The 11,601-nt window shown below is 41.0% G+C and overlaps 1 protein-coding gene across 3 annotated transcripts in view; it reads right to left on the minus strand.

The window, feature by feature from the left end:
* Window positions 1–6,037, minus strand: part of LOC133358965 (neogenin-like) — an 85,629-nt gene extending 79,592 nt beyond the window's left edge. For 2 of the 3 annotated variants that reach the window (XM_061577342.1, XM_061577341.1), the window contains exons 1-2: window positions 5,584–6,037; window positions 3,167–3,361 (exon numbers count right to left, since the gene is read on the minus strand). In XM_061577342.1, coding sequence (XP_061433326.1) covers window positions 3,167–3,356 — 190 coding nt within the window. In that variant the 5' untranslated portion in view covers window positions 3,357–3,361; window positions 5,584–6,037. The remainder of the gene's footprint in view (window positions 1–3,166; window positions 3,362–5,583) is intronic. The other variant, XM_061577343.1, reaches the window with a different exon arrangement.
* Window positions 6,038–11,601: the final 5,564 nt, after the last annotated feature.

The following is an 11,601-nucleotide window of genomic DNA, read 5'->3' on the forward strand; positions in this document are numbered from 1 at the left end:
AGCTTCCGTCTTCAGGTGGAACCGTCACAGCAAAATTGCTGTATTACTTGATACAGCAATGTATTACTTGATACAGCAATCGTGCTGTGACGGTTCCACCTGAAGACGGAAGCTTGTGTTGCCTCCGAAACGTCGTGATTTTTTATTTTACTTTTATTAAATTTTTTTTTTACCTACGTGACTTTACCGAAAAAACCTAAGAGTATGAATCCTTGCAGTCACGAAAGCTTCAAATCTAGAAGAGTTGAGTTCTTGCTTAGTCAGACTCCTCCAAGTGTCCCTGACAGTAGCCAAGTTTTCTTTGATATTTTTCATTACTTTTTTACGTCTCTTGCAGAGCCAAGGACTTCGATCATGGCCTCAGTGTGCTCAAGTTGCTAGATCGATCCTGGTGTGCAGACAACCTGCAAATGCGTGGCAGAGCTGATAACTGACAGCAAAACATGCTGATTCAAGGATAGCAGCACACTCCAGCGGTCGATCAAGCATAAAGTCCAGACAACGCTGCGGACGTGCAGTGAGCAGCGTGGCTAGAAGCACACTCCAGCAGTGGACCAAGCCTACCATTCAACACTCCCTTGTTGGACTAGAGGTACTTTTCGGGGAAAAGAGAGATGGCACATTCACTTTACACTCACTCACTATTACTGGTAGGAACCTCCTGGTGACACCAGCCCATAGCGGATTATTGTGTCCGTCCGTCCGTCGTGCATCCAAAAATGGGAGGGGTGGGGCTGGGTGGAGAGGGTGGGGAGGGGCTGGGTGGGGAGGGGGTGGAGGGGCTGGGGTGAGGCGCTGGGTGGGGAGGGTGGGGCTGGGTGGGGGGTGGGAGGGGTAGGGCTGGATGGGGAGGGGCTGGTCACCCCGTGGTGCCCTTATAAAACTCAACGTTTAACCTACTCACGACGGCTTGTGCCCGCCCTCACAGTCGGGCATATTTGCGGAATACACCACGCCGCCGTTGACCCTGGCCATTGACCGAGCAACCCAACGTTCCTACCAGCTCCCTCCGCAGGAATGTGTAACTGCACTTTGTACACGTTGCAGGCCAAGAATAATCTCATCTAACAAATAGCACAGATCATCACTAACAAATTATTGTATTACCGCTTTACCAGGAAATGTTTGTCTTTTGTTTTCTTTAAATCACATAATCATGAGATTTGATCATTGATGCTTTCCAAAGTGATGAGTACGTATATTTGCATGGGTACTGTAGTTCTACTCTGATCAGTATGTTTGGATGTCAATGTAAGTTGATATTAAAGTTGCTTAAATCAAAAAGGGTCTGTGTGTTCCTTTCCTAACTCTCAATTGCGAGAATTGTATCCTGTGGTGAGATCTGAATTCTGAGACCTGACATAATTACGCATAAATGCTAAAGCGAGAATCAGTAAATGTTCAAGGGAAAATCATTGATATTATCACGATTTATAATACATACCTCGAGACAACGTGAAATGCAATGATGAAAATAATGACTTGATTCATGCGATAATCTATTAATTTATTGTTTCATTAAATTAACTAATTATCAAGGTGGATTAATAAAATCGTATTCAAACTATTCTTCCTGATCATATGCATAATTATCTTCATGATCATATGCATACGAATTAATCGTTACATTTAATCGATAATAATCATTAACACATACATTTTTATTACATTTAATTCGTACAATTCATATTCCACGTTAATTAAGATTTTAACATTTCATTAATATTTGTATTATTTTTTCAACACAATATCTACAAGGCATCAGAATACTCATCCGAAGACTCTGATACTCTGGTTTTTGTCTTTTTAAATCCTTTATATTAAGTTTGCTTGCTTGCGTGCTTGCTTGCTTGCTTAGGACCGTGCAAACCTTTCGGTCGTTTTTTAACCCACTTCCCTGTGATCCAATCGAGCTGACATTTTGCACACAGACTCGTTGTGCATGACAATTAATTTTCGTAAAAAAATTTCAAAAATTTTACACTGTTTAGGGAAAAAAATTAAATATTGAATTACCAATTGCTTAATGGTGCCAGGCAATCATCTGACCCATAGGTGGCAGCCATCTCAAGCCAGAGGACGAGAGGACTCTAGCCGCCCGTTTCATGATGACGTAAATGTTGACTAACCACATGGCATGAAATACCTGCCCCCATGCTGTACAATGGAGACTATTTATAGAGCCGTTAAATTGAAGCCGCCAGGTTCTTGAAAGTGGTAAAACGGGTCAACGCTAGTGCCCTCGGGAATATACGGGGCATGTCAAGAGGTGATCTTACATATAAAGGATTTATAGTGAAAAACGTTGTTTTTACGGGTTAATTTTTTTCTGCTGCTCCAGCCTCTGCAGGAATTCTTGCAGCCTCTTTGCCCTTCCCCTCACTGGGTTGGTTGTCATCCACATTTTTGGAGGTTTCAGCTCTACTCAACTTGCTCTTGGCTCCTTCCAAGTGCAGAATCAGCACTTTTACTTCACTCTGAGGTAGCTGACCTAATTAATTGGAGAGGAGCATCCACTGGACTTACTCCTCATCCTGGGATCTCTCAATGACAGATGCCTCTACATAGTCCTCATCTAACACTAAAACTGTTCAAATATGCTGTCTGAAAACATATTTATCCTTGCACAAGTATAAATCCTGGCTGAAAAACCCTCTGGAGGCTAACTCTTAGACTTTGCTATTTGTATTGCACTGGCCCACTGTTTTCTTCAATCTGCTGACATCGTGCGCCTTTCTACTGTGATTGCCTTGTGTAGAGCGTATGCGTCAAATATGAACTACAGCCGGGCCTCAATTAACAAAACCGGTGACACCTTTGTCTTTCCAGTGTTACTGCACAAATTGCGTTTCTTGGCACTTGCTGATGAGATGAGCGGGGCTCAGAAGGCTCCCCATGGAGCACTTCAAACAGTTTTTTTCTCTGCAGTTTCTAAATGCGTTAAAATAATTGATAAAGTTCTGAATATTTGTGTGTATATTTTGCAATGTCCACAAGCCTACCAATGCAGCGCCGATTTTTAGCACACAGACTTATATAAATTACATATAAACATGCATTTAGTTTGTGCATTGTTGCTGGTTAAGCATCATTAATGGTGTTAAGAACACAGCTGTTGTTCATGTAGATAGTCACTGAATGTGTGGAGAATGATGTGTGGTGGCACCTTTTGGTGTGTGGAAGCGGACAGGGTCTGACACAGGCCCCATTCCTTTGGCATTCCGCGACTGCATGCGGAAGTAGTAGATGGTGTCCAGGGTAAGCTCCTGCACCTGGTGTGATAGGCGGTCTCCCACCACAGGCTCCACCACCCAGTCATGCAGCTGCATGTTCACGTCCGCTGAATAGTAGATCATGTATCCTGTGGTGCGCATGCAAGAGACCCAATTCCAGAACCAGCATAAATGTCACAATACTTAGTAAGAATATAAGAGATGGATGAACTGATGTGAAATTCTTTATCAAGAGCGAGCAGGCGTTATGAAAATTAATAGGTACCATATTAATATATGGCTCGGTAGTTCGAGAGCAAAGTGGTTGATTTAACTAACAAACCCCATGAAGAGGTTAATTCAGGCCCCCAGTATCCCTGGGATCGATAAAATGATTACCACTGTGCATAAATTATGGAATGATTGCCCTGTTGAAAGATTGGCAGCCATCATATAAATGTCGAATTCCCACCACTGGGTCATGGCTGAGAATTGAGATGAGCACCACCCCATACGCATTTGAACAAGGAAGACACAATTATGGGATGAATATACATCAATTATATAATAACATCCTGCAGAAACGTTTCAAGGAATGTTATTCTTGACAGCCGTGTATCACGCGTGGTTAGGAAGCCCAAATAAACTTAAAGGGGGAAAATCCGGTGGGAATACACATCTAGACCAACTATTTAAACACAGATATGACACAAAAGTCAGGAGATTAAAAGAGCCAGAGGGCATACCGTACAATGCAGGAGAAAATTGAAAAACTCAGCAGGTGGATAGAGTGAACAGAAATATAATGAGAATCAGATAATTTTACACAGTAGGTGCATTGCTGTACAAGAGGCAGAAGGCATATTACAAGAATATATGGATATGTGACCAGCATTCATATTAGCAATGAAACAGGAACGTTTCAAGAGCTAGAAATAAAACAGAGAGCAATCATATTGCTTTAATGAATAGTGCTAACATGAGAGTACAAAAGCCAGCAATCAAAAACCTGACATTACATGGAGCCAAATTAACCTTTGGATATGTGTTAACATGATATATTTGGACTTAAATCATTATAGTCAGAAACATATAAAAATACATTGAACAGGAAATAAAAATGCTCAGCAAGATTAAACAGCACAGCATTTCAAGTCTAAAAACCTCCACACTTTGGAAGCAATAGGTTAGTGGATGACACAGATTTGTGAAACTTCCTATCATGCGCGGCTGTAAAATGGTGAGGAGGTGCCAATACAACAATCGGGTACATGAACATTTCCTCAAGGACCTTTGAGTGTTTTTGCCCTGTATGTGCGAGGTATCTCAGGGTTGTACTGTTTCGTTACACATACAAAATGTTAATTAATTGGAGTTTCTAAAGGCTTTCCTGAATAAACAATAGTAGAAGCAACAACATTAGCAGCGCCAAAAACACCACAACTTATAATCGTTATCATCAACACCACGCAAGCATAAGCAACAACATTATCATCATGAACATCATCGTTATCTTCATCATCACTGTGCAAGTATGTACAGAGTGAGCCGAGGCAGTGGCGATCGATATCGCGGAAGCGATGGAGGAGAGAGCCCGCGTGTTGCGAGGTGGTGGCGACAAACATCGCGGAAGCGATGTAGGAGAGAGCCGGGTCAGATGAAACGTGGGCAGAAGCCCTTGTAACGAGAATACTGGTTTGCCTAAGGCACAACGGGGCGAATTTAATCGTTGTTGCTGCAAATTCAGGTGTTTTCAGTGAGAGCAAGTGCGACATCGGTCGTACTTCTCGATTGTTGCCCCATATTAATATGGGAGTCAGAGCCTGTCCGCCAGAGCTCATAACGGATGCGTCTAGGGGAGAAGGAAACATACAAACAGATGGGGGCTGATGCATGCCGAGTACGCGTGTGGACGATTTGTTTGACGCGTCGTCGAGTGCTAGTTTATTATTTTTCCTCACTGATGTGCGAGCGGGAGCACGGGCCATCAGGATTCGAGATCAGAGGTGGAGGTGGGACGTGACCGTCGGTCGCAGCAGGTTGCTGCAAATTGTTTGTCCATTGACTTAATCAACTTATTGTTCCAGGTCTAAGCATATGATTATTTTTTAAATCAAGGTTAAGGGTCATAGGTCAAACGTCAATTGCATTTCATATACCATAGGTCTCTATTTCACACAGAATGGGTGCTCACTGGAGCCTGTGTGACAGCAATTACTCAAATCAAGGTTGTGATTGACAGAATGAAAGTCAAATGCAGTTACTTATATGGACCCACATCTATGTAAATACAAACATTGGATTCGATGCTGCTTGAAATGTATTTTGCATAGTTATAAAATAGGTGTTTAGATGTTTGATCTCTACTTACCGGTAATCTTTCCATTGGACTCTGCTGGGGGTTGCCAATTGACCAGGACAGTGCGTGGCTTTCCTTCACGGGTCACCACCGTGAGGTCCTTGGGTGCTGATGTTGGAGCTTTTTAGACCAAGACACACAAACACAGGAAAATGTTGTGGTGACATCACCACCGTTCTTCTGTCAGGTTAAGTGCTATTTTACACCATGTGAACTGTTCAAGCCTCGCTGGCAGGTTATGGGACCCCAAATGCCGGAGGGCAACAGAAAACGAGCAAAATGCTTGATGATGAAAGAAAATGAGATTTTGGAAATATGATGAAAATGCCAAAACACATTCAGAATTCACAGAACATTGGAATAGAACAGTAGAGAACATAACAAACAAGTTAAATTTCGATCTAAAGCTTTCATGACTGCAGGGATTCATATTCTTGGTTCTTTCAGTAAAGTCACGTAGAAGAGAAAAAACCAATAAAATAATAAAAATAAAACAATAAAATTATCACGACGTTTCGATTGCAATACAAGCAATCATCATCAGGTGTGAAAACCACAGCAAGAACAATTTATTATTGTTTTATTTTTATTATTATTTTCCTACGTGACTTTACCGAAAGAACCAAGAATAACAAACAGGTTATAGAATTTGCAATGATACAACATGTGCATGAAGCCAACCATTAAGGACATTATTGATAATTTAAAAATGGTAGCCCTCAAGATAATCCCACAATGCATGAAATAGACAGAATCATAAAATTAATGGAGGAATTGCATGCAGATCGCAATAACTATGAACGTATATTTTAAAGGTGTGGAGGAAAACGTGGAGGAACCGATAGGGTGACTTTTGGAACGAGATTGACTTGAGTCGAGCAGACAAACTCCAGATCATCGTAGATGTCTCTGTCCTCGGCAAATAAAATACAGAAAGTGATCACAAACTGGTGCGTTGCCAGTTGCACTTCAGAACAACCAATAGAGGCCAAAAGTAATTGCAGGGAAAACTGAGATAGTTAACATCAAGCATCTAGATCGGCAAGTATCTGATTTTAGGCTAACTCTATGCAACAGAAGCAAAGACCTAGAGGAACAAATTGATTCATGGATGACAGGACTTTACGCAATGAAAGAGCTCGCAGACTAACAGGGCAGTGCATTGAAAATGGGAATGTGCTGCAGGACATGTTAAAAACCCGAATAGAGAAGTCTGCAAAGCTGGGATTTTCAACAAAGATTCGTTCATGAAGCCATCCATATATATAGACACAGACACAATTTCCACCGAGAAGATGGGTATAAACTGAGCAATCATTGGAAGGACCTTATCAACCAGTTTAAGTCATAACTGGCTGTGATGTTCCCATCCTACCACCTTCCGATGTTAGTTGTGCTTTACGCCCATTTCAAACTTGCACTTTCACAGGGTTCACTCCAACACAGCCACTTCACGCGCTCACCCCTTGGTTGCGGCTCTGCGATCTCCCATCAACATGCTAATCTCTCACTAACATGCTAATTTTAACCTGGCAGCCCTTTGATTGGTGGAAAAGCAACCACCGTCGGGTTGGCTACCAACCACTTACATTGTCATTGGCTGCTGACATTTGGGCTATGCCCATTTCAAACCCTTATAAACAGTTTGCCTTGGAAGCTAACTCCCCTTTTCCTGAAGACGACCGCTTGTGTTGCGATCGAAACGTCGTAGTTTTTTGTTATTTTATTTGAACCTATCTACGTGACTTTACCGAAAGACCCAAGAATATGAGTAAAAAAAGGTAATGTACAATAAATTTGTGAACGGAGGGACAAGTGGAAAACAGCACAGTATGTTTTTACCTAAACGAAGGCGACCAAAATCAAGAAATATGAAACAAAGAGGTGGACAAGAGCGGGTTTGAGTGTTTTTGGAAAGCTGAACTTGATAATAAAAATTAACCATAGCAATGTTCCTAAAGAACAAAGTTTTATAATATGATAATTGTTTTTTTACCCTTTTATCTGGAAACAAAACTGACACCTTTTTTACAAGGAGTCATGTTTGCATTGACCACAATACCTGCAGTCGGAATGCACACAAAAAACATAACTCTGATAATGTATGCACTGTCCTTGAAGTTGATTGGTCCACACTCGAGACAGCTTTCTTTAGAGCCTAGTCTCACATGGTGTTGGACCAGATGACACCAAAAGGCGCACAACTCAAGGACAATGCACCATCAGAGTATGAGAGCTCGAGGGTAAGCATTTACACCATTGGAACCTCATTTGCCAGTAGCAAAATATGATAATTTAATTATCAAAATATGTTGCTACTGGCAAATGAGGTTCCAATGGTGGAACAAAGTTTTAATTCACTGCGTACTACCTGCAATGACACATTGTTCACAAAAAATGGTCTATAATACTAAAATATAAAACAAAAACTGATAAGTGTGGATAAAACCTGAGTAGGTATAATCATGCTTGGAATTATACTGAGAGAAAAGCGATGAGTACATGGATTAGAGAACAAACGTAGGTTAATGACATCATCTGATCGATTAAGAAAAGTATGTGGGTTTGGGCTGGACATGTCACTAAAAGGGCGGATTAATGATGACCAAGAATAATAATGTAGTAGCAGCCAAGGAATAGAATATGTCTGCGAGCACGTCCACCGCAGAGATGGAGCGATGACATCAGTTCATCTGCAGGTGCTGAATGGATTGTGGCATTCCAGGATCGTGAGAGGTGGCAGTCGGCTAGGGAGCCGCTCTTGGCACAATGAGTCTGCACATTTCGACAATTATCACTGTAATTGTCACTGGAGTGGCTGTATTCTTTTGTGTGTAATTTCCATATGACTTCAAGCTGTATGATGCATGTTTGTGACTGTGTGGTGTACACTGGAACAGGCTTTAATATGTAAAGCTAATGAGCTGACTCCAGGGTGCTAATGTATATTTGCAGGCATCCTTTGCATCCCTCGACTAATTTTAGCTATTTAACAATATACACATCGGAGTCATCTGTTTACTCATATTGCTATTAACAAAAGTGGGTTACACTGCATTTAAATTCACCCATAATCTGTTTATGAGTAAAACATTCCCAATGAGACAATAACAAATGTAACACATTCCTCAATAACATTACCTTCAAAGGAAAAATATATAAGTAAATATACGCTCCAAGCTTGGTGGTGTTTCATTCTTCACCTGAGGACGGCTGCTTGCGTTGTGGCTGAAACGTCGTGAGAATTATTTTATTATGTTTATTTTTTTATTTTATTACTTCCCTTCTACGTGACTTTACCGAAAGAACCAAGAAGATGAATCCCTGCAGTCACGAAAGCTTTAAATCGAAAAAAAGTATATGATAGGCAATGTTTGAGAAATGAGCCTTTGTCATAACACATGATCTGGGCGCGATTGCTATTCTTCATAGCACATTATGTGCTATAAAGAAGGCCGATCACCCAAAACGTCACCTATTTACGTACGTTCCTTTTCAGGCTGTGCTGTTGATGAATGTGTTATTCTTTTGGTATTTGTTCTTGTGCACCACTGCCAACTCAGCGTCACGAAATTATTTGTTTAATTACGAAGACAACAAGTGCCAATGGAAAGAAATCGTATGAATATACAGTACAGGGAAAACAGGTACAAGGAGACAGATACTATTAACTAGTTTTATTTTACCAGGTAAGGCACCACTGAGCAATATAGCTCTTTTTCAGATGTTCCTGGCCACAATTGATGGCGGAAAGAAGTGGCTTATCATGCGGAAATGTATAGCAGCCAAATACTCTAAACGCGTGTTTCTAAATGTGGAGGAAAGACCGGAGCACCCGGGGAAAAAGCCACACGAACATGGTAACAGTGATGATCAAACTATAGCCCACGTTTCAATGCAACGAATATAGATGATAACTAATGTACACCTCCTTAGCTTCAATTAAATTAAGTGCTACATTTAAGCATGTGCACATATATATTTATGTTGCCGATTTAAACTTGTTGAGGCTTTTTTTTTTTAAGAAAAGAGAGGATCCCTGCATAAGGAACAGACACTGGAATACGAGAACCTTCTAACAAGCAGATAAGGCAAGCACATTGGGACATGAGCTGAACCCGAACTACAGTGGAATTCCTATTATCCATATTGATTTTGAGGGCATTATTTGGGGATTTGATTGTGTATCTATTCACAAAACAAACTCTGCTTATCCACAGACACGCCCGGATAGATACACATGACAGGAATAATTGGCTGACACCTCTGGGTAACTCCTCTTATCCTTAAAATTCCCGGAGATAATGAGCAATGCAGCATACGACTGAACAGCTTATGTGTGATTAACAGCCACTGATAAATACAAATAAAATAGTTTATCTTCTTGGTTCTTTCGGTAAAGTCACGGAGACAGCGTCCCAATGATTGTGACGCTGTCTTTCCGACAGCTCTTTTTCTTCACCTGAGGATGGCTGCTTGTGTTGTGGCCGAAACGTCGTGAGAATTTTTATTTTATTATGTTTTATTATTTTATTATTTCCCTTCTACGTGAATTTACCAAAAGAACCAAGAAGATGCATCCCTGCAGTCACGAAAGCTTTAAATCGAAAATAGTTTCCGCTGACTCTGATTATGCGTAGGTATTTAATGGTGGTTGTTTTTTTGTTCTGTGCAAATGCACAACAAATCCTCCTTGCAAACTAGCTGGGTAACTGGCTATATGGGACTTTCCGTGTAAGGACACATGTATTGATTGGTTATTCTTTGAACTGTGTTCTCTCTTCTCACACATGCAAAGCACAAGCACTCACTAGCATGCAACAGCATATTGCACAGCATCAGAAATATGGTATTATAATCATTATCGCCGTTGTCATCTTCATTATGAATTCATAATCTGCCTCAAATCCATAAGTTCCATCAATCACTAAGCAATTTTTTTACGAAACAAACACAAATTTAATCCAAATTACACACACCTGCAGGACAAAGAAGAAGATAAATATCTTCTGTATAGCCAAAATAGACAGTTGTGGCAAGTGCTGTTAGCGAGCACCTATGAAGGCTGGCAAATTAATAACAAAGCCACCGCATGAGAGCTCGGATGAGAGTTCTGTGCCCAATAGATTGACGGTTTGAATTTTGATACAAATATCGCAACAAAACCCCTTCAGAAAAGTCAAACATAAATTTAAATGTCAACAAAATTACACAAAAAAACATTAGATTATAGACATTCGTTTGAAATTACATAAAATGTGATTACATTGTTTTCCACGAATATTGAATACTCACATGACTTTTTACATACAATCCCGTCATGCAAAGCTCTATGGCAGTGCAGTCAGAGATAAAATCAACATACACGTCGCTTAGGAAGCAAATTCCTGTTGTGTGCAAAGCAATGATTGAACCCACCCATCTTCCAGTGTCGTGCCATGCGCGGTCATACTCCACGTGCTGGTACGTCGGCCCTTGGTCACCATGACAGCAAATTCATACAGAGTATTGGGCTTCAGCCCTCCTACTAAGTAGCTCAGTGAGGTACTATTCGCCATCTGAAAAACAGTGAAACCCGGTACATTTATTCACAAAACTCCTATTGTAAAAAAAAAATGCAGCCGTCACAACATACACTGCTAGTCCTCGACTTACGAGCGCCCGACTTACAAACACCCGTTACTTTCGAACCAGTCTCCATTAAATAAAAACTATTTTATATGACTTAAAACGCGAACTCGTAATTTCAAATTGAACTGCGGAACTATTTTTCAGAGGAGCGATCCTCCGAGAGATATAACGAGTCGGCCTCATGTTTGGAGTGTTTGCGTGAATGTGTGCGTACTCGGACAAGTGTGTCAAAGTGTGTGCGGAGTGGAGAGGGGTAGTGTAGAGCGGTAGCGTAGTGGTTAGCGCACTGTGCTACGAACCAGGCGACCCGAGTTCGATTCGCTCTCACGGCCAACACCTGTGATGATAATCTGAACCAGTATTGGGCCTCCCCTAGGTCGACTCAGCCTCAAATGAGTA

The sequence above is a fragment of the Lethenteron reissneri genome, chromosome 64 (assembly GCF_015708825.2).
Source record: "Lethenteron reissneri isolate LAM-NWPU_2019-01 chromosome 64, ASM1570882v1, whole genome shotgun sequence".
Lineage (NCBI taxonomy): Eukaryota > Metazoa > Chordata > Hyperoartia > Petromyzontiformes > Petromyzontidae > Lethenteron > Lethenteron reissneri.